The sequence below is a fragment of the Nyctibius grandis genome, chromosome 8, assembly GCF_013368605.1.
Source record: "Nyctibius grandis isolate bNycGra1 chromosome 8, bNycGra1.pri, whole genome shotgun sequence".
NCBI classification, from domain to species: Eukaryota; Metazoa; Chordata; class Aves; order Nyctibiiformes; family Nyctibiidae; genus Nyctibius; species Nyctibius grandis.
This window is the reverse complement of record NC_090665.1, coordinates 39,161,079-39,183,992: the sequence shown is the minus strand read 5'-3', so window position 1 is coordinate 39,183,992 and position 22,914 is coordinate 39,161,079. Positions and strand designations below refer to the sequence as shown.

Sequence of the window (22,914 nt, the reverse complement as noted above, 5' to 3'; positions counted from 1 at the left end):
GCCCCGGGAGGAGGAGCGGGACCAAGGGTGGAGGGATGAGCCCCAGCCCTGGTCTGACTCCAGCTTCCCACCCGGCCGGACCCTGCAACCCACTCATGTCTCCAAAGCCAGGCAGACGTGATGCAAAAGGCCGATGGGAGCGTTGTTTATGCCTCACTTTGCCATCATTTATTCATGCTCTTGTAGCCTGCAAAATGATTCCCCGGTTATTTTAGCATCTCTAATTAAGGGGAGGGAGCTTCAGCGGCTGGGAGGGGGGCGATCAGCCGGGGGTCTGCTTTCTGCTGAGCTCAGCGCCGCAGCAGCCAGGCTGGCCAGGATGGATGTCACACTCTGATGTGGGGCTGAGTAACTTTCTGGAGCGCTCTGTGCTTTTAGACTCCGTGCCTGGGAGGCGACCGTTTCTCCTGGAAGCCAAGGGTCTTCGCCCAGCAGCTCCTCTGTGCGTAATTGCTGGCCTGGACAGCAAATGCGTTTGCTGGAAGGGTGCAGAAATGTCCGTGGCAAGGCAGAGGCTCAGCACTTTGCTAATCTTACGGGGGCTGGGGAAAGGCTTGCCAAGAAGGCAAGCCAGAGATGTAATGTCGTGTGTGTGGGAGAGAGGGAACAACAGCTCCTGACAGCCATAACTCTCTGGTTGGGTATGAGGGGGAGTCCGGGTCTGCCCAATCCCAGCCTGACACTTGGTACCCGAGCACCTCGCTCCATTTTACTCCCTTCCTCACTGCTGCCCCAGACCATCTCCTTGTTCCTCCTGCCCCTCCGCTCCTGGGTGCCCCTTCTCCAGCCGTACGAAGGAGTTTCCCAGCTTCCACCCTGCCCCACGGACCCCATCCCTGCAGCAGAGCTTGCCGGCTCCCCCAGCTCACACCCCCCCCCAGCCTCCTGCCAAGGTCCTCCAGGACCCCCAGCCCTGTCAGGTCCAAACTCCGTGTGCCTGTGGTGCATGGCAGGCGGAGGCGGTGTGGCAGTCGGTGCCCTGGGGAGGCCATGGTGTGGTGCTGGTTGCTCAAGGATGGCCTGAGGTTTTTCTTGGGGATTGCTCTCCTCCTTGACAGTAGACGAAGGGCAGAGAAGCTGCAGCACCCTGAGCATCCCCTGCTTTAAACTTACGCATCCCTGAGCAGATACAGAGACATGCAGGCAAGCAGAGCTGTTCCTGTGCCAAAGTGAGGGTGAGAGCAGCCACCCTGCACCCAACCTTCGAATTCAGCCCGTGCTTGGAGAGGGGAGATGGTACTTTCAGTCCTTGTGTTTCTCTTTTGAGTACACAGACAATTGCAGTCACACTTGAAGGAGGTCCCTGAGATTGTCAGTTCCAGAAAGTTTCATAAAATAACTGGCTGGCTAGCAAAAAGCAACTTTATTAGAGTCCCTGCTGAAAGAGGAGCACAGCAATAACTCAGTGCTAATGAGTCAGTGGAGAATCCACAGGGGATTCGAACAGTTTGATGGCAAAAACTCCAGCTCAAGCTTATGCTTTGTCAGAGACCTTACTAGGCACTGGAGAATCTAAAAATGGAGCTCAACTCTACGGGCAAACAAACCAAGGTATGCGTCCTCTAACTTGCAAAGCCAACTATTTCATAAGGCAATGCCCTCTGCCCCTCCCTGGAAGTTGGATCCACAGGAATAACTATCCTGGGCCCTCTGCTCCTGAGTGCATTAAGGCAGGGGAGCTGCAGGCTGTGTTACTCCCCATGTCCTTTCCCTCCTGCCTCTGCTCTCAACAGCACCAGCAACCAGGGAAAGCAGAAACCACCATGCATCCAATGAGTGCCTAGGGCTGGCGGCTGTAGCAGGGAGCTTGGCTGCTCATAAGCCCAGCTTCAGCTGCTTTGGAGCAGCAAATCCTCTGGGAGGCCGGAGCAGGAGCTTGGTGGCCGCCTGCACTCTGCTGTCTAGCTCCTTTCCCATGGTTCATTGGCCATAAAGCTTCTGCTGCTCTTGTATATCTTCATCTGTCATCAGAGAACTTCCTTGGTGCTCACTGGGTCTTGCAAAGCTCTGCTGTTATCTCTGCAAAGCTCAGCTGTTATCTCCGCAAGGCTCAGCCAGTGTTATCTATGTTAGTGAGTGCACAACATTGACTGATCAGAGTCAAAGTAATGTCAAAGAGGCACGGGAGCATCCAAGAGAGGGGATGATGCCCAGGGAAAGGCAGTCTTTCTGCGGGGTGCGGGGTTTGGGCATGGTGGGGAGAGGAGAGTGCAGGTGGGAGCAGCCAAGGAGGTGGCATCCCCTTGGGCCGAGACATGGTACCTACCAGCACTTACCTTATCTGCCACAAAACAAAGCACAGGTGCCAGAAAACCTGCGGACAACATCTCAGCAGCATCCTTTTCCTCTCTCTTTGTTGGAGCTCTTGAATTTAGTTTCTAGTGAGAGGAAAGCAGACTTCTTGCCCTACAGCACCTGCAACTTAAAGCTGGACTTCTAACTGAGCTGGCACCCAAAGAAATTCCCATAATACCACACCACACTGCTGCCTAACTGCAGTGTAGAGACATGGGGGCTCCAGCCCCTTTGGTCAGTAAATGCTGGTGGATCACAGCATGGGCAGACCCCAACAAAACAGTCTTGAAGCCGGGAGGGGAACCGGGGCTGCTGGTGGTAGAGGCTCAGCAAATGGCCAGGCTCAGGAAAGCGTGCGGTGAATTATTGATGTACCTGGTTCCAGGCTCTGAATGAGCAGCATCAGGGGCTGGGCGGCAGGCTGACATTTCACATCCTTCCCCGGGGAGAAGAGGTCTGTCCGTGTTCTCTGGGAGGAGGAGAGCTCCCCGCTTGTGAAATTCAAGGCAGTAATGAAAGGGACAGGGAGAGATGGGGAGGAATGGGGAGCAACAAATATTCAGATGAAGAGGGAGAAGAAAAATAGATTGATTTGTCTTTGAAATAACATGCTAAGCCCCCAGAGACAGGCTGGCCAGCCGCTGCACCAACCTTGCTTTGATTTGAGTCTGGATTATATGTTTTATGCAGTGAGAAGTCAGCTCGTTGGGAATGAATAACATCCCTGCTCGGGATGAAGTCTAAAATCCTCTTTATTGGCACCGTCTGGGGACGACGTAAGTAAGGACACTCAAGGTTGTCACTAGGTGAGCTCTGCAGAGACTGGTGACAGAGGGACCCGACAAGCTGGGGTGCTGTGTCCAGGCTCTCGTGCAGGCTCACCCCTGCCTGAGCAGACCCGGCGGCTGGGAGGGGGATGCGGGTGCTGGCAGAAACTCCGGGGCAGTTGGGCTGCTGTAACACCAGAGCCCACAGTCTCCATCATCAGAGGTGCTTAAGATCCTGCCAGACTGGTCTCTGCTGGGAAGGCGTGCTCTGCCTTAGGTCAGGACGGTGCTTTGGGATGGCCCCTTGAGGTCCCTCTCTGCAGCCAGGGAGGGGCAGAGGTGGATGAAGCCCTTCTCGTCCCCCCCAGGTCCTGCTGCCACCACAGCGAGCAGAGGTGATGGGCAAAATGCTGTGCTCCGAAGTGCTCCCTGTCACAACAATCTCTTACAGAGAGCGAAATGCCCTTTGGGGTTAAAGAAATGCAGATGTGATTCCTGGGGAAAACGTAAACAAATCCGTGTGTAGCTGCTGCCTTCATCCAGGCCCTGCTGCCTGTTAGCACTGACTATCTTGAACAAGGCAGCAGCAAGAAACACCTCAGCCTTCAAGGAAAACCTCTTCCTGACCTTCATCGATTAGCATGTGGCTTATTCGCTAAAATGGAGATCTCACTGCAGTGGCTCTGCCTGCTCTCACTACCTGCCTGAGATCTGATTCCTTCCCTCCGAGTCCTGCAAAGGAGACCTTGGGCTTGGGCATACCTCGTGGCATAGCAAAGGTGCATAATTATTTCCTGTTCCCTAGTTGCATCGCCCTGTTATTCCAGGAAACGTACTCTTGCTCTGTCAGTAAGAGTATATAGGAGATCTCTGCAACAAGAGAGTAACCAGCAATGGTCTAGATGTGACTGAACTGCAGAGAGAAAGGAATTGGGTTTCGATTCTCAAAGTGCTGAGAATCACAGAGTAAGAAAACTGAACTCTGAGATCTGTAAGCTCTGCTCTTCCTTAGAGGTTTGTCACTTAAAATCAGACAGGATAAAAGAACAGGAATGTATTTCTGGGGAAAATCCTGGGGTGGTGCCCTGCTGGACGTGGCAGCAAGGCGACCAGCCCCAGCAAGACAGCAGCGCTCTCCCCATCGGCCCCGTGCTGTGCTGGTCCCAGGGGTGCTGCCATCACCCTCCGCTGAAGCAGAGGCCAGTGAGGAGTCAGCTCCCTGGATTTTGGGGTGCTGATTCAAGCAGTATGTGCTGAAAGACCCCGCTTTAATGCAATCCCACTTAAGAGCAGAGCAGAGCTCCCTGGGAGTCAGCACTGTCTCTGTTTCTTCACCCGCTCTGCCAAAGGCTGAGTGTGCCACAGGACCCGGTATTTCCTCTGCACCCAAGGACGTTGCAGTGACGTGTGGGACGAGCATCTGTACTACAGGGCTTTAAAAGAAAAAGCAAAACCTGATGCCCACGAAAGGGCAGGGCACTGCTCTCTGCCCTGCTACCCAGTGTAATCTGAAGGTGATTTGTGGGTTAAGCTGGGTGTTAGGTTTGTGCGTTAGGCCGCACGCTGGGTTAGGCTGGGCGTTGAGGCCGGCTGCCGCAGGACGCAACCTTGCAGCAGGTCCCCGGTTCCCGGCGGACCCCTCGGGGAGCGGTGCCGTGCCCAGCCCCGCCGGGCCCTTCGGCTGCCTCGGGCTCAGCACAAGCCCCTTGCGCTCGGCTGCCCTCGGCACCCCCTCGCCCCCCAGCGCCGTGGGGACCGGCAGCCGCGGGGCCTTCCCGCTCCCCGCCCTCCGGGTACCGGGCACACAGCGTCGCCCGTGTGTGTCCCCCTCCCGCCTGGGGACACGGCCAGGAGGGCACCGGGGCGGTCCCCCGGGGCCCCCCCCTCCCCGACCCGCGGAGCCGGCCCCCCTGTAGGTGCGGGTCGGAGCGGGGGTCCGCCGGGGGCCGGGTGCGGAGCGTCCCGCCCCGGCGGGGGCCGGCTCCCGGCCGGCGGGACCACTCCCTCCAGTCTCCACCCCCGGTTCCCCCCCCCCCCCTCCTCCTCCTCCTCCTCCTCCCCGTCTCTCCTCCCCTCGCCCGGCTCAGTCGGTCGCAGCCATGGCGGAGGGAGGAGAGGGAGAGGAGCTGCTCCGCCCGCCGCTGCCCGCCGGCGCCCCGGGCCCCAAGCGCTTGTGCTCCCGGGCCTGCCCGGCGGGGGGCACCGGGGCCGCTCACCCTCGTCCCGGGGCCGCGGGGGCCGGAGCGGGGCCGGGCGCGGGGGCCAGCGGGGCCCCTCCGGCGCTGGCCGGCTGCTGCCCCGCGTCGGCGGCGGGGCCGGGGGCGGCGGGGCCGGCGGCGGCGGCGGCGGGGCCGGGGGGCGGCGGCGGCGGCGGGGCGGGCAGCCTGCTGCAGCCCGAGTCGCTACTGGACGCGGCGGCCAAGCGGGTGGCGGGGAGCTGGGCCTTCGAGCGGGTGGAGGGCCGCTTCCAGCGCATCCCCGAGCCCGTCCAGCGCCGCATCGTCTACTGGAGCTTCCCCCGCAGCGAGCGGCAGATCTGCATGTACTCCAGCTTCCAGCCCGGCCGCGCCGCCGCCGCCGCATCCCCAGCCAGCGCCGCCGCGGGGGGACCCTCGGCCGCCGCCGCTGCCCCCGCCCCGGCCGGCGAGGAGAGCCCCGTCGCCGGCCTGCCGCCGCCCGCCGCCCCCTCCGCCGCCCCCGCCGCCGCGCCGCAGGGCGAGGGGCTGCCCTTCCGCCGCGGCATCCGCCTGCTGGAGACCGGCGCGGTGGACAACGTGCTGCAAGTCGGTGAGTGCCGGGACGGGGCCCCTGGGGGCTTCTGTCCCCCCACACCCCCCCATCCCCTCCAAACACTTCGGCCTTTTGTCTGGCGCGGTTGTGGTTTGACAGGAAAATCCTGCCCCGGGGGCAGGGACCGCCTTGTGTTCCTCTGGGAAGATGCCGGCTTTGGGTTTGGGGGGTGGGAGGGAGGGCTGGGGGTGATCCCCCCCACTCCCGGTGAGGTGTGTGTGCCCGGGTGTCACCGGCAGCTGCCCGCAGCATGGTCTCCGTCCCTCCAGTCCCTTGCGAGTGGGAAAATAAAGCCAGACAGCCGCCTGCTCCCCCCGCAAGAGCCCGTCGGGGATTTGTGTGGAGGGCACGCAGCCCTGCCGCCACCGCCCTCCTCCCGCCCCGCAGCCCGGGTCCCTCTCACCCCTGAGCACCCGCACCCACGCACCCCCGGGGGTCCCGGCCCTTCCACTGGGAGGTGGGTTTATAAACATAACGCATCTCTTCAACAGCTCTGAGCGTTTGCCTTTGTCTCCTCCATCAGGGGCTTTACCCCCTTGGAACATCTCTTGGGGGGCATCTACCCCCCCGCTTTCCCCTTCCCAGCCTCCCCGTTCGGGCACCTTCAGTGGGGCCGGCTGGCAGAAAACGCAGGGGACGGTTGGGGTGACAAGTTGGGTGGGCTGGTGGGTACCACTGGCGGCCTGGCACGATGCGCATTTTTGGGGATGGATGCGCACGGCCTTCTCGCTCGGTGACGAAGGGGCTGTGGGAATGATGGTGGGAATAATGGCATCGTGTTTGCTCTGCATGGGCAGGTGGCTTTTGTGTGCGCCGGCGGAAGGGAAATGTTCCTCATCCCCCATCCTTCCAGTCCCTGTCCCCATCTGAAATCCACCTTGTTATCTGTATATATTTAAAGAGAAACAAATTGTGGTGTTTTACATAAAATAATCCGCTCCTGGTTGTTATTGGAAGGGGTTGAAATGCGCGTTCCCATTAAAATGACATTAGGCTGGAATTTGTTTTGCAAATGTGAAATGTAAATTCATTTTGTGCCAGGGTATGGCGTGAATGAGTGAAGGGAGGGTGGTTTTTGTTGTAAGGAATGGTTAGTTCGGCTGTGTTTATTTAAAGAGCCCTTCTTCCTTTTGGGGAAAAAACAGCTTTAAAAAAAAAAATCCCATTTGGTACAGTTTACATTCAGAAGAGCATTATCAAAACATTTTCCAGTTGAGACGTGAAAATAGGAGACAGCAGAAGAATTCTCCTTCCACCTCTGAGGATCTGCAGTGAAAATTCCTGTAGCACAAAAGGTTTTTCTCTGAGGATATGATTATACTCTTTTTTTTTTTGATGAATTAATGTTTTCTAAGGGCTGCATTAAGATGATTAATTATTCTAAGTCTGTTTAAAATACTTTGAAACTCAAAATCAAATAATTTTTTTTAGAAGGAGAGGAGTAGCTTTGCAGGAACTTTGAAATTGGAAGGGAGGGGGAGATAATAGCTTACTGCGGGCGATGCTTTATTCACCTGCCCACCAAGGTGTGGGTGCAGCAAGCGGCTGGCGTGGGAGTGGGAGACGGAGGTAACGGTTGCGTAAAACCAGGGCTGGTTCTCTACAAAGGAATTTTCTTTTTTAATGTGGTTTTTTTTTTAATTTATTTATCTTTGAAACGTGGCTCTGGTGAGGTTTTAGCCAATGCTGTGAAGGATCTGGGTGAGCGCTGGGGTCAGGTGCGTGTGGGACACTCAGAGCGGTCCCATCCCAAAGTGACGTCCAGCGCTGGCATCCAGCGTCACGCATGCCCCATCTCCCTGTGCTTCCCGCTTCTGCTTTGGGTGAGCCAGAGGACGATGGGGAGGATGGCCCCGGCTCTGGGGTTTCATATACCCTGACAAGTCTAAACCATCTTCCCAGCTCTGAAATCGGAGCTCGCGCCCATTGTCCTCCGAACCGTCGGCTTTTTAGATGAAGCAGCATGTTCTGGAAGCGCTCGCCGCAAAGTCGGCGGGTGATTTATCTCTTGTTTTTACTGCGCGGAAGGGGCGCGCGGGATGCTCGCCGTGGGAGTTTGCCTTTGGAGCGGGGGGGGTTCAGGTCTTGGCTGCGGTGAGGCTCCTCTTCGGATGGCAGTAGGTGGGTGATACGGGGTCGGACATCTATGTTTTCGTCCCCTGAGCAGCCCTGTCAGAGTAGCTCCTTACAGCCCTGAGGTGGAGGAGGAAGATTTACACCAGACAAAAGGCTGTGAAGGGCTGTGTATTTATCCGGGGTGGATCGGAGCCATAGCTGAGATGTCCTCCGCCAACTTTCCACATCCATCCTGCGGATGCTGCTGGAAGGTGAGGTGGAAGAGCTCCAGCCACCAGAGACACAAACACTTTGTGGCTCCGTGTGTGTGTTTGCAATTAAGATAGGAACTTGGTTGTCGGCTTATATGGGAGCCATTATGTCTTGGAAAAAAATAAAAACCCAACCCTGGCTTACTTGATGCTCACCAGCGCTAAATCAAAACTACTGTTCCCCTCTAAGGATCCCTTTAATGGACACTGCCAGCTCCCGGCGTCGTGGCCTGAGGTTTGCACAGTTGAGATTTGCTGTTAATAAGGATCAGATGTTTGTACAGTCGTGTTTCTGACTCAGACCTGTGAAAAAATAAGAATTGTACGGACGTGAAATTCCTTCTCCCTGTGGTTGGAAAAATCTGTTTGAAAAATTAAAGCCCCAAATCCGAGAGGAACAGCCTTCTGAAGCTGGAAGGTGGTGTGGAAGGGTGAGGGTTGTACTCGTGGGGACAAACTGTTTCAGGTTCCAGCTCCTTTGTACTTACAAAGCTGGCAGATATGAAAAAAGTCCATATATGCCACATTATCAACCAATAATTCCTTCATGCTTAGTAAAACTTAAACGAGGCTAAAACCCTGATCTCACTGGAGTCATTACATTGATTTTTTTTCTGCTCAAAGAAAGATTTTGGATGTTGAACACAGGCATCTTTGTCTTCTTAAAAACTGCTTTATTATTATGTGTACAGATCTTGTCTTTGTGTGTGTGTGGGTTTTTTTTTTCTTTTAATTTTTAGACAAATGACAAAAGCATGCAGGAAAGGAATGCAGAAATGCCAGGCTTAATATAAAGCATGCAACTGCACTGCATGCCGGGAATCCTAAAGGATACAAAACCTTTAACAACGGCGGTTAATTTTTAACAAGTTAACTCGCATAAATATTTATGAACAAACGTTTTTACACCATTATCTCTTGGGTTCTTGGAGAGAGAAAAGACCTTTGGGGTATTTTGACAGTAGGCTGTGATCTGGCAGAACAAATCCATGTTTCTCGCCTGCGCTCCCCAGTCCGGTATAATACGGTTTGCCCTCGAGTCGTTGTGGCTGCCGATGAGTGGGCGAGTGTCCATGGCAGTTTTACGTGGGAATTCTCCTTTTTCATTGCTTTTATGATTACTCACGAGAGGAAGCATTGAGCTTTCTGTTGCACTTTGAGTTGTAACCAGCCACTTAGGGACCTATACGGTGTGTGCCGCCTGTGGCTCCTTACCCACAGATAAGCCCTGGTGGGGAGGTATGCGGTCCAGCCGTGAGTACATAGGCTGCATTTACTTTTGCTGTTGGAGTAACAAAGAAGCAGGGCTTTAAAACGCACTAGCTTTGTAAACACTTGGAGGGAGACTTTTTTTTTTTTTTCGAACTTGCAATTAATTCTGAATACTTTATCTGATGCTTTGCAGGTCAGTCCCGGGTACCTTCCCGTAGCTCCTACCCCAGTGATTAAGCTGGATATCCAGGCGCGGGGGATTTTCTGACTCTGCTTCAACAGCCTTCTGCCTGGGCAGAGGTTAAGCTAGACCTGATGCCTGTAAATAATACCTGTAAATGCATTTTAATTGGAGGAGTTTTGATTTGGGAGCCTTTTGTTACACTATAGTTTTCAGATTCTGCCGGTGTATATTTGTAATGATACCTGTTGAAATGCAGCTTCAGAGGCAAAAATACTAGTGGGTTCCTGTGCCCTTAACGTGGTTGAAACTACTTTTAGGTTTTTTTCCAAAACTATGTTTAGTTTTTTTAGATTTTTTTTTTTTCCCCTAAAAATGCTCACTTTAGGAGAGCATTTGGTTTCCCTCCCCTGTGACGTGGCACAGGGCAGAATCTAAATTTGTATCCAGTTGTTTTTATAAGTCTAGGTGGTGCACTGCTTTATAGAGCTGTTTATTTGCGGGAAAACACTTTGATGGGGCTCTCTAGGTCTGGTTGTGGTTGCTTTTGTTTTGAGTAAAGATCAGTCTCCTCCTGGGACTAGGTTGAAGGCTGTATCCAGTGGGAACAGGTTTGGAAGGAACACCATGGGTCATGAAACATTTTTTTCACATTGAAATCCTGTGTCCCACGTCAGGGTGCTGCTAAGGGAGTTTAATTTTTCTGTATCCTCTCAGTTTTTTGGTGGGGTGGTTGTTGTACAACATGTGTCCAATTTGCTAATTAATTTTTACTTTATTTTTCTTTACGGGTAGCTTACTTTATCCTGCCATGTATATAAAAATACTTTAAACCACATAAAAGGGGCCAGGAGAGGTTCATTAGCCCTATCATGATGGAAGCTGTTGAACATTTTAAATATACATTAAGCCCTTTATGTTTCTAATTATTTTTCTTAACATATATAATTAAAAGGAAGGATTATTAGGTGTTAAAACTTATGATCTGTTTATTGCTGCTCCCTCATAGGTGAGATACTTCTTCAGCATGTTCCAGACTGTATTATAGAAACTGGAATTGGAGATGATGAAAACCACCAGAGTTTCTTGCTGGTCATGCAGGGAGAGCTGGGAAAACTTTGACAGCTGGAATTTTAACTTTTTTTTTTTTTTTTTTAAAGCAGATTTATTTATTGGCTTTTGAATCTTTTTTTTAAGAGTATAAACAGACCCTCTGAAGCTAGGACGTCTTTTTAACTAGGTGGTTAATTACTCCAGGCAGAACGATGCTGCCTTAAAGAGGCTAGAGACCTGAAAAATAAAGCACAAGAAATTAAACATTTAGTTTGGGCTTTAAGAAAAGAGGTTTGAAGTGTTTTTCAGAGAGAAAGCGTGACAAGTCCTGGTTTCTGGCTTGAGCAGGCAATAGTTGTTTGTTCTCAGCTTACCTGTGTGTTTATAAAGCTTAGTCCAGGTGAGAAGCTGCCTTTCTCCGCTTCCAACACGCGCGTCGTTTACAGCAGCTTTTAATTTTGCTGGCATCTAGAGGGGATATTTTAGGAAATATTTAACTGTGCTAAAACTGCAGTAACATAAACCACATGTGCCTGCGTGCTTTGTTTCTGAAGCTTTGTGCGAGGGAATGTGCTTTGCTGTTATTTGACGCTCACTTTGATGTTAGATGCTTTATGATTAGTCCCTCTAACCTCAGATAGGACTTTTGGAAAACTTAAATGAGCTCGTCTATCCGATAGCTCTGTAAAGTCACATTCGGCTGTCAACCGTCTCTTGCGGTGTGCCAGCTTTTAATTTTCTTTGGAAATATATGTATTTCAAAAAAAAGATCTTGGTAGCATTAGAGTGGAAGAGAAAGTTTGTGGGCTTATGTGTTTCTTTGGCATCTATGTGAACCTAGCCCTGGAGCAGGACCTGGTCCATAGTGAAGGCAGCGAGTCTTCGCTGATTTTGGGGTTACATCCTGCTCTCCTTTCCCGGCGGGAGACTTGCTGCTGTCTGGGGTTAGCTCAGCGCAGGGCAGATGAACAGCATGGCCACCACCGTGCTTGTGTTTAATTTTTAGGGGTTTTGCATTTAGGTGGCATGGAGAGCTCTGTGTCTAGCAGTGATGCAAGTTTTCCCCCCTCTGTCCTTGAGGCTGGAGTAGCTTGTGCGGGTGAGGAGCGGAGCGGGGTTTTCGGGAAGAGCGTCATCTCTGCCTTCTCAAGGCAGCCGAGCACTGGGATTTTCAGTGAGAGACCAAGGCTTGTTGCTGCATGATGATTAAAGTGGGAGAATCTTCTTCTAGAGATGTAGGGGTGGTATTGTTTCTCCCAAGGGTGTGAGGTGTTGATTTCTGTTCCTCTGGCCATGCTCTGAGGAGCAGACCTTGCACAAGGTCCTAGGCGAGGTCGTGGGGAAGGAGCCTTCACTTGCTCCCCTGTCTTTTCACACTGCTTATTTCTTCTGCTGGGGCCATGGGTGAGATTTGCTGGGGACCTGGGAAGGACGGTGCTGGGGTCCTCTCCTGGTTTTGCACAGGAGGCAGGTGATGGTTGAACTTGTGTTTCCCTATTGATCTCCCTATCTGTGGCTGGTGTTGGTGACTTTATTTTGAAAGGAGATGAAGGTGTGGAATAGCTATCTTGAGGGTATTAAAATAAACTTCTAGTATGTCCCTCCTTACATTTGATGCTGTCTTGAAGAGGTTATTTCATGGGGTTGTCATACGCCTGGTCTTCTGGGGATGAGAGGAGGGGAGGAAAGTGGCTACTCTGAGTAACTGGTGAGTCTCGCTGAGTTAACTGGTCTTGCTGAGTAACTGGTGAGCCTCTGCTGAATCTTGGCTTTCTGTGGCGTCAGCATCAATAGAAATTGATCTGTTTTCCAATGAAAACAAAAACTCAAAGACACCAAACCTTGACTATGTTAATAAGTGCCATGAGACAAGTTCACCTTCTGGATGGAGCCAGTTTTGGAGCCAGGACGTGTGATGGTGGTGGGGAGCTCTCCCTGTCCCTTGGCAGAGCTGCTGAGGCCATGGAGATGCTCGCCTGTGTACTCAGAAAAGCAGGGCTGAGCCCCGTTTCATTTTTGGCTTTCACAAGGGGTAAGGTCTGACGTACAGGCTTGACCCTCACTTCTTGTGCCTTTGCAATGGGAGTTGGGAAAGGGCCTGATAACATCTTGCAGAGAGACACAGGTCCTGCAAAACCACTTCTCTGGGGATGTGGAGGGGGAAAGCATCTTCATGTTTTACAATGAAATGTCCCAGGAGCAAAAATTCAATTTTTCAAAGGCTCTTTTTTTTAATCCTGATGTTTAAATATGAATAGATTCCACTTGGTTGGTGTGGCCGATGTGTTTTATTAAACACTGAGGATTCACCTGCGCACGACACCACATTTCTCTCCAAATGGATTTTCTAGCGCCACATTTTAAGAGCATTTGCTTTTTTGTCTCAAGCTTACATCTTAGGATTTTGTGCAGGATTGGGGTTAGCTCTTATAAAATGCTGCATTTAAAGTAATGCACAAATTAATAAAATCCTGGGCTTTTACTTGACGCATTCTAGGTGCATGTTGCCAGGGATTTTTCTTTCTTTTTTTTTTTTGGCTTTTTTTCACATCATTAAAAACAAAGCCACAAATGTGCTTAGGGAGGCAGATCTGCCTGGATGCCAGCACGGAAAGGTTGCGTGCGGATATGTTGGTCCAGCTTGTCGTCTGCAAATGTCCTGCTGCTGTTGGCCATGGGTTAAAATGGGAGAGGGGGTTCTGCATCCCCCTTGCGATACCCCGCTTATTGCTGGACACCTGTAACGAGCTGCCTGCACCTACACCACCCAGCTCGTTTGAGCGGGGGCCGCTAATCATTATTGAGGTTTGCTCAGTAGGATGCGGTGTGGTATCTGCCTGGCTGCTGTGTTGGCACCTGGAGATGGTGCCTGTGCCCCGACGCTGCTGGTGGGGAAGGATTCCCCGTGGGAACGCCAGAGACTTGGTGTCTGGGACCTGTCTAGTAGCCCTGGCCTCCATCCTTCAGCTGATGCCGGCGTGTGGGTGACTGCTTGGGACGCCAGTAATAGCTATTACTCGTTATTGGTGTTATGTGGTTTTTAAAGGCAGGGATCGCAGGAGGTGCCGCGTGCTATGAATGTGTGACTGCCTTGATGAAGACGAGTGCCCTGCCAAAGGGGTGGCAGAGAAGCAAATGGGTCCCTGAGATAAATAAAATTTGCGTTAATGAACTACAATGGCTTTGGATGCCAAATTAGAAGAAGTGTGTCTGGAAGATGAAAAATAAATGTATTTTCTGTCTCACTTTCTGGTTCTCATCTCTTTTGATTTTCTTTATCATCAGAAAGAAATTTTTAATTTTTTTAAAGCCAGTTGTGTTTATTTTGGTAACAGTTCATTGGCTGCTCTGTGTACAGAAGCTTTCTCTTGAAAGTACTGAAACTATATTAAAAGTGCTTTTGGCTGTCATCTTTTATTTTGCTTCTCCTTCATTCTTTTCCCAAAGCTGGGTCATTGCTGTATCAAATGCTCTGAAGCTGTCTGGTAGCATTTTTCCCTGCGGTGCTCCGTATAAACTGGAAATAAAAAGGGAAGAAATTGCAGGATTTGGATTTCTGCAGCTTTTTTTTTTTTTTCCTCTGTGTGTGTGTGTCCCATTGAAGTCTGAGCAGCTGTCTCCATCGCACAGCCTGCCGATGTCATGCACAGATCTGTTTCTTGTGATTAAAGGGAGAAATAATACCCCAGTGTTCAGAGAGGGGCCGGAGGGGGTAAGCAAGCACCCCGGGGAGCAACGCTTCACCCCTACTGCCTGCTTGGCCCAGGGACCAAGGGAGCTGGCAGCCTGGCTGCTCCTCCCCGCATCCTTACGGCTTTATATCCCTGCGAAAGAGGCATCCCATGCTGTGTGCGGAGAGCTGCCCCGCTGCAGCACCTCCACCCAGGGCGGGCTCCTCCATCCTGCACCGGGGATCTGCGGAAGCCCCTGGGGTTTTTATTCTGTTCTAAGGATGTCGAACCGTTTTGGTGGCGCTGGAGCCGCTCACTACCGGCGCACTTTGAAAAATACCCAGCAAGTGTTGAGCATCTGTCTGTGAGGGGGGAGGAAATCCCCCCCACCCATTATTATTTTCTCCCGATTGTCCTCGCTTGGTGTGGCTTTGGCTATTATGGGTTTGTAAAATAGAACTATATATGACCTTTTATCTTACAAGAAATAGGTTAAGCCATTTTTAAAGAAAGTGGTGGAGTCAGCAGTGCTGCTGAAGGAGCTGCTTTTGCATGGTTGATAGGCTGTGAAGCTGTTCAATGGACTTTGGTTTCAGAGACAATATCTGTTTAAATTAATCTTTGTCAGATACATGCCACTGCAGACAATTCAAATTCCATTTGCTTTCTGATCTCATAACAAAAAAGCACCTTACACTGGTTCTTTTATTGTAAAATTAACTTTTGTCTGTGTGTCTTGGAAACAGGGGTGGCATAAAATCTAGTTAAAAGGCTCTGTTATAGGAGGATTCTGTTTCTTTGTACAAGGCGGACTTTTTTTTTTCCCTCCTTCTTTCCCCTGCGTGCATTTAAAAAGAAGATGAGTGTTTGAGATGGATTAGGGAGAATGCCAGCAGATGGACCGATTCTGTTGTTGCTGCTGGCAACCATCTAAGCAGCCATTTTGAACAATGCTGATACTGGGGTACTGATAGCACAAAGATGAGGATGGGATAAATATCCAGCTAGTCCCTTTCTCCCCGCCTGCTCCTCCTCCCTTCCTTTCACGCCGTCGCTGCAGCCCTGTTATTAGAGAACCTGATTGTTTCCAGAGAAATGCTTCGTGCTCTTAGTTCATCTGGTGGATGTCTAGTGTTGCTTATCGCCTTGATTTTCCTCATGGTTGGTGGAGACACTGGCAAATTGGCCTCTCCCAGGAGTGCCCGCTGCATGGGTCCTGAGGGGAATGGGGTGTTTGGGTGCTTTGCAGTCATGATGCTCTCTTACCCTAGTAAAGCATGAGGTGTTTGGTCCTTCCCATATGAGTGGAGACAGTTTCCCTCCCCTCCTTGTGCACGTTTTAAGTGCTCAAATACAAAGCATGATGGCATCTGACGGGTGGATTCTAGGGTTTCAGGAGATGCACTGTGACCTAAATGAGTTTGAGATCTCCTTTATGCCAAAACGATTAGTATGGGGCTGTGATTGCAAATTGAGTGTATCCCCTTTGCCCATATACTGGTCTCCCCTTCCCCTTCTCCCACTCATGTTGTCTGTTGGCTCTTGGGTATCAGGGTCACGTTCATGTTCTGGACCTGCTGCTCTTGGAGGATCTTAAGGTCTGTACTGGTATCTGCTTGAACTGCTGGATTTTTAGCACTGGAATCAGTGGCCTTCTATATCTCTGTTTTGTTTCCCATCTCTAGGGAAATAACCCTTTCATGGATCAAGGAAACCCAAGCAACGTTCATCTTTTCCTAGCAAAAGACAAAAAGGCTGGAAACCTGCTGGGCTTTGCCCTGAGCTCACGGTAGTGTAGCATGGTCCTGAATGTGTGATCTGCAGAGCTGGTCAGGGGATGCTGTGTAGCCTTGGCCCTTCGGTACAAGAGCATCTATGGGGCATGAAGGAGCTCAGTAGAGCTGCAAAGCAGCTTGGATGGGAGAGGTGCCTTTGGGTTCTGGGGTTTGGGGCTGCTGTAAAAAGAGCAGAGGTGGTGGGTTGGGAGACAGTGGGTAGCCTTTGATTGCAGTTTGGTGTCCAGACATGCTGTGCATAGGAACGGCCTGTCCCCAAGTCCTCTTTAGGTAAGGCTGCCACGTTGTCTGCTGCAACCCCTCTGCAGGTTTCCATGGTCTGGGAGCATGAGGTGGCCCAGGCTGGGGCTGAGCCAGGTAGACAGAGCAGGCACAGTGACATGAACACCATGCAGTATTGATACTGCTGCCTCTGGTTCTTGGTGAACTGCTTTGGGTCAGGGATGTGCAACTGATTGATCCATAAGCAATGTTTGATGTACTTGCTAAAACAAGGGGCAGCTGGCCTGAAAAGTGAAAAATCAGGCTGTAAGCTCCACTTTGGTAATGTTGTTATGGTGTGTTGGGAAGTTGTTGATGTCAGCTGAGCTCTCTGAAGGCTTGGACTGAGACACTGGGGGTCTCAGGAGGTGGGCTGTCTCTGAGGTCAGCTGGCATCATTGACAGATGCTTTTAGTGCGCTCAGAGGGCTCCAGCACCTGGTGTGGTCCTCAGCCACCTCCTCTTGTGGTGGCTCCTGCTGTGTTGCTCAACCTGTTGTGTTAGGAGATAATTTCTGGAGACTGTAGGATGAGTGAGGAAAGAGTGCCTGTTTTAGGGAGGTACGTTCTTTGAACGGTGGTGAGTGGAACGATGAAGTGTGCTCTTCTGCCCCTTTGGCTCATGATGAGGTTGAACCTTAAAAGCTCCTCCAGGTTTTGATGGAGAGGAACTGTGACCAATGTGTGACCAAGTGTGATGGTGAACTCGGTGGCTTCTGGTGTGCTGCTTCTGTTCACTTGCTTCCCACTGTGGAAAGTATTACTCACCAACAACAGTTGCAAAGCAGGTGCTTGTGAGGATGACCAAGAACGAGTAATGGGGTTTGGGGTGCTTTTAAGCTATGCCCTCTGAAATGGTGCAGAGTGGAGCTTAGCCCCTTTGCTCTTTTCCAGAACCTCCTAGGTGGCATGGAAATGCACATTGCCTCCCCTTCCTAGGGCTCTCTCCATCTCTTACTTCTCTTGAGTTTAACTCAGTCTGCTTTAGCTCAATGGACTCCATCCCACTACATAAAATTTAGGTTCCTTGGCTAAACCCCCCCTCAGGTGTGCTTGATAGCAGCTGTTTTTTTTGAGATCAAGGAGCATGTTCAGACAGTGGTTTATGAGGTTGCTGGTTTCAGAGCCAGGACACAGCACCTTGCTGTTGAAACCTGCCCACGGCTCTCTGCAGTGCAAGGACAATGGCTTCTGAAACCATCTCACTGAATGGATGGTGAAGAGCAGCACGCATCCTTGCTTTCTGCTGCTTCAGGGTTGGGGTGGATGAGGAGGTGATTGGCAAGGTCAGGCTGTTCCCGTGCAGGTGAGGTGTATTGGGAGCAAATATTTGCTTCCCAGTTTGGAATTTACTGGTTATTTGTGAAAAGATGGTTTCTGGTCACCTCCTGACCACGTTGCTGGGAGGATGTGGAAAGAGTGGGTATCTTCAGGTGCATCACTCTGTCCACTTTGAGTCACAGCCCTCATACAGCTCAAACATCCGCTATCTCTAAAATTCAGCACAGTGACGGGATTTGAAAGATTGCACTGCCTTGGGCCTTGCTTAAGCTGGAGGTTATTTGCTGGTGGGCTGCCTTCTCCATGGGGGTACCTGAGGGGCAGGAGGGGAACTGGAAGTGTGTTATAACTGGTGCTGTGCTTGCCTGGAGAGGGGGCAGAAGGAAATTTTGCTCTGTTGCCTTTCTGTCTGTGTTGTGATAAAAACCTGCTGTTACCTAGGCCCTGGAAAATCATAAAAACTTACAAAAACTGGGCAGGATAAAGAGAAATGATCAGATGTTCCTAGCCATGGCTCAGCTTCTCGCCTTCCACTTTAGAAGAGAGGGTGGGTGATGTGGGGGAATGACTTCATGGGAATTGTCCAAATTTGGGACTTTTGCTTGAAAACACTAGTTTTTCCAAGAAGGGTGAGCTGCTGGGTACCGAGGGCTCTTCCAAAAAACACCGATGCTTCGTTCTGCACTTGAGGAATGCATGTGAAATAAGGCTTGGGCAAAAAGGACCAAGCCAAATGAAGTCAGCACAGGCAGTCAGAGTTGTGTTACACTGGAGACCTGCTCCTGGGCAAATGGAGAGTTCGGACGTTGTGTGTCCCCTCTGCTGACAGCATTGTTATTGCCCAGCGCTGGTGGTGCCACCCAGCACCTCTGGGGGTTTGCAGAGGGGCTTAGCAGGCACAGCTGCTCCTCGTGGGGATGCTGTGTTTTGGAGAGCATCCTGAATGGGAAATCGATGCTTTTCATGAGTGATCATTTGCTGTCTGCGTTCCCCGTATCTGAAGGAGGCAGAAGGCAGCAGTGAGGTCTTCCCTTGCCTGCCTGCCTGGTTTTTGGCTTGTTTCTGATGGCTCCTAGCTCAGCCCAGAGCTTGTGGTTCAAGGGCTGTAGGAAGAACTGATGTCTGAGAGGTGGAGTTTTTTTTCCCCACGCATCCCCACACCCACACACTGGTCAGCCACGCTAAGGTTTCCTGGACTGTGAGGTTTGATGAACCACTAACCTAAAAATGCCCTGAGTAAGAAGAAATGTTTCCAAGGTCTGAAAAATCTTCCAAAGCTTCTGAAGTGGGAATGGGAGCTGTGGTTTGCCTGAGCAGCTTTTCTTGCTCCTGGCTCTGCTGTGAACTGGCTTCACTTTGTGGGTGCAAGGGTATGTTTGGGATCTTGCAGAGACGGGAAGGCAGCCCTCCAGGGCCGGGTCACCCGGGGAGGGCCGCCTTCCAAGCAGATGTCCTCTTGGCATGAGCCTCAGCAGGTTTAAGACAGGATGTCCCTGTACTCTGGAGAGCTGAAAGCATTGAAATAAGTAACAGGCTGGGAATGTCTGAATCCAGCTACGAATTCCTGGGGAAGAGGATTTGGCAATGGCAGGCTGTATCAGCGGGCAGGCTCTGTGTTGCTGGTGGAGGACAGCACCTTGCTGTCCCGTGGGCTCTGCTGGGTGCCGAGCGCAGTGTTAACAGGGCATTGTGGCTGCATGAGCCCCTTCCCTTTCAGGGCAGTGCCGGGTCCTGGTCCAGTGCTGAAGGAGACCACCGCCCTCCTCATGTGTTGCTTCTCCTGTTATTGAATGAGGGGAGAAGCAACTAACTGTGAAGGGTGGGGACTCCTCGTGGTGTAAGCTGGATACAGCTGCGGAGGGCTGTGGTTGTTAAGCCATGGGTGCGATGCAGTGGTGTTGCAAAGCAGGGGTCTTGTGGCCATGGGCATGGTCTGGAGGAGGACCTGATCGATGTGGCGGTGTATGAAACTGGGAGGTGGGGTTGCCTGGGGAGGTGGGTGCAGGGATACCCAGATGGGAGGAGGTTGGTTTTACTCCAGAGTGGGGTTAGTGGCTGTGACTCGGAGCCTGTCCATCGCCGAGTCCCAGCAGTCCCATTCCTGAGGGCTTTCCTATAGCTGCCTCTGTGGCACGGGTGACTCCGTAGCTCAGGAAGGAGCTAACAGCAGGATCCTGACCGTATTTTCATAAATAGTAACAGCATCTCTAAAGGCTTTGAAGGCTTGCTTGGGAACAGAGCGGCTGGGTTCCGCTGTGTCTGGCAGTGGTCAGCAGCAGATGCTTGGGGAGGAGATTAAGAAACGGGGCCAAAGCAGAGGGATGCTTCCCTGGTTGTGGATGGCCTCATCCACAGCCAAAGGGCTGCACTGGCCCTCGGCTGCAATGTGGATGCAGGAGATGGTTTGCAATGGCAGCCCTGGCCCCACATCTCCTGCAGCACTGGGATTTTCACCGAGTCTCCTTGGGGCGTAGCATCCCTTTTGCACAGGCAGTGGGATGGCCGCTCCCCTGGCAGGACCACCGGCACCACTGTGGGAGGCAGCTGTGATGCAGAGCTGGTGGAGCCAAAGAGGCTTTTGGAGAGACCGACACTTCTCCACTCCATTTCGATGCCGTCCCGGAGCTGCTGACTGAGGTTTGGGAGAGGGAGCGAAGCTATTAAGAGCTGTGGATTTAACGCGGTGGGAGAACTGTGCAATCAAAAGATGTGCTGTAGGACCAGACTCTTCTCTTTTCCTTTTCCCATTGCGATCTTCTCATCGGTTTGACTTTGCTGAATATTTTAATGCTTTTCTAATTGCAGGCCGAGTTAAATTCCCCATGCTAATATTTGAACAGGGTTAGTGGTCTGGAGGCGGTGTCTCTCTGAAGGGCTGTCTGGTCTCTGGGGGTCTGGTGCATTGTGTGGCCCTCTCCTACATGCCTGATGTTATCCATTGAGGAATAGCCCCTTGTATAGGGATACTTCCTGGAAAGATAAAGGGCTCTTCATCCTCCTGGCCGCAACTCTTTACTGTGCGGCTTGCTTGCTGTGGGCTACAATGGAGGAGTTCTTAGACTGTGGTGAAAGGTGTGTGCAGAGGATGTCCCATGGACCACACTGGATGAAACCCCTGCTACTTGGTAGCTCATGGCGCCCGGTCTGCGAGATCTCTTTGCAATGTGGGTTTTGGGCAGCGTTTTTGTATTTGGAGCATGCAGCTGTTATCAGGAGGTTGGGTGAAAGGTTATCCTTGGAGCTCAGGAGAAAGTGTTTATCATTTAAAAGGGTAACTTGGGGTGAGAGAGAAGGAAAGATATATTTAAATATATTTAAAGATTCCCTCTGTTTGAGTTTGCTTCCGAGCCTTGATCAGAAGGAAATGCTGTTAGCTACAGAGTGGAATAAATCGAGGGCACCCTTATCTGTGCAAGATAAATTACTATTGTTTAGGAAAGACACTCCAGGGATTGAAGAATTTAATTAAATACACAGGGATTATGAATATGCATGTAAATTAGACAATCTAGATATGACATGGCTACAACTGCAGGGAATTGTTCAAACTTAAAAGTGTAATCATTCTTTTTATCGGGATGTGGGGATGGGTAGCAAATGAGAAGATTCCCTTTCCCATTTGCCTCCGCCTCGGCTGGTCTCAGGTCATTAAGCAGTGGGAATTACCCGTCGCGCATCAGCCCTCGACAAGCCCGCAGAGATGATGCGCCGGTGCCTTTCTCCACCCTAATGAGCCGCTGCAACAGCCGACGGAGAAATGGGGGTTGTGGTGAGGGGCTGCCACTGTCATGACCCAGTTAAGGGGTTTGGGGAGGTGGGAGGATGCGTTTTGCCTTCTGCTGAGAGAGGGGAGGAGAGCGCTGCCTGCTCTCCTGGTACTGCCACTGGAAAGGAGGATCCTCTTCAAAGGGCTTGGAAAGATGCTTGCTGCAGTTTCAGAGCACCTCCTTAAAAATCGGGGTGGTTAAAGTGCAAATATTGATTGATCAGCTTGTCTGCCATCTTATGGTGCTGCTACAGGGGTGCCTCCCTCCGATGTGGTTGATGCCATTTAGAAAGCGCCGTTTGGAAATCACGAAATGCTTTTTTAGAGACTGATTTCTAGAGCAGCATGAACAAGAGAGGCAAAACCGAAATGTTTTTCTTAAGAGTCAACACTCCGAAGAAATGCAGAATGAAATGTGGGGACATGCTTGTGCTGCCCTCCCAGTCAGGTCTGGGCTCCTCGTAGCAACCTGGTGTCTGCGCTGAGCCGGGGCTGGTTCTTCAAAGGACATTAGTTGCGATATACAGTGGTGCCTTGAATGTGTTTAATTTGCAACTCTTAGAGGTGGCATCTAATAACAATGCAGAGAAATATTTTTCTTTTTCTCCCCTGTGTTTCCTTTGTTTGACTTCACCTCCGTCAGCTCCGTTTCATTGTTCTGCTAAAATCAGATTTCTGTATTGTTTGAGACCAGGACCTGCAACTGAAAAAATAAATTGCTAAAAGCCCCCCATCCTGTGAATTATTTTTAATCCTTAAAATAGACAGTGAGACAGGGACATGATCTTTGAACTTGACTAATCATTAAAAAAATAAATTAAGGAGAGGCTGGGTTTTGACTATGTTTTCCTTTTTTTTTTTTTTGTTGCTGTTTCCCCCCATCTTTGTTTTTCGTTTTTCAGTTGGCCAGAGCTGTGTGAGATGGACCTGTTCTGATGGGGGTCCCCATCGGGGTCCCCACAGACCTGGGGCAGGAGCGGAGCCTCTTGTTGGCTTCCTCAGGGAGCCCAGCGTGGTCTGCAGGGCCAGGAGGTGATGCTGCCCTGGGTCACCCCTCCACAGGGCATCAGCTTCTCCCACCTCCTCCACCCCCTCGAATTGAGGGTTTATGGTAATCAGGAGCTCAGTCTCATCCCGTTCAAGCCACGTGGGAACAATTCCTATTTATCACTTTGAAAAGTGGATGATTTTGCAACCCATGGCTTGTGGGTTCTGATTAAAAAAACAACAAGAAAAAACCCCCCCACATCTGAAAATGTGAAATATCTAAAACCTTCACACTGCATATTTTTTCAATAACCTTGGAAGACTGGCTTTTTTTTTTTGTCAAGGGAAAATATAATAGTGGGAGAATATTTGTATGGGTGCACAAGTGCATGGAGACAGGTTTGAACATTTGTAATAAAGTATTTCTAATAAAAATTTAATGTCCTCCAGACAGTGTTATGGCAGCTTATTACTATTAAAGGTCATTTGAAGAGTATTGATCCTAAATGTTACAGCCGAATGTAAACT

General features: G+C 51.0%; 1 protein-coding gene across 1 annotated transcript in view; it reads left to right on the top strand.

Moving 5' to 3' along the window:
* Nucleotides 1-5,161: 5,161 nt before the first annotated feature.
* The window catches only part of ZSWIM5 (zinc finger SWIM-type containing 5), a 101,562-nt gene continuing 83,809 nt past the window's right edge, over nt 5,162-22,914 (top strand). The window contains exon 1 of the mRNA XM_068406779.1: nt 5,162-5,849. Within this exon, the coding sequence (XP_068262880.1) occupies nt 5,162-5,849 (688 nt within the window). The remainder of the gene's footprint in view (nt 5,850-22,914) is intronic.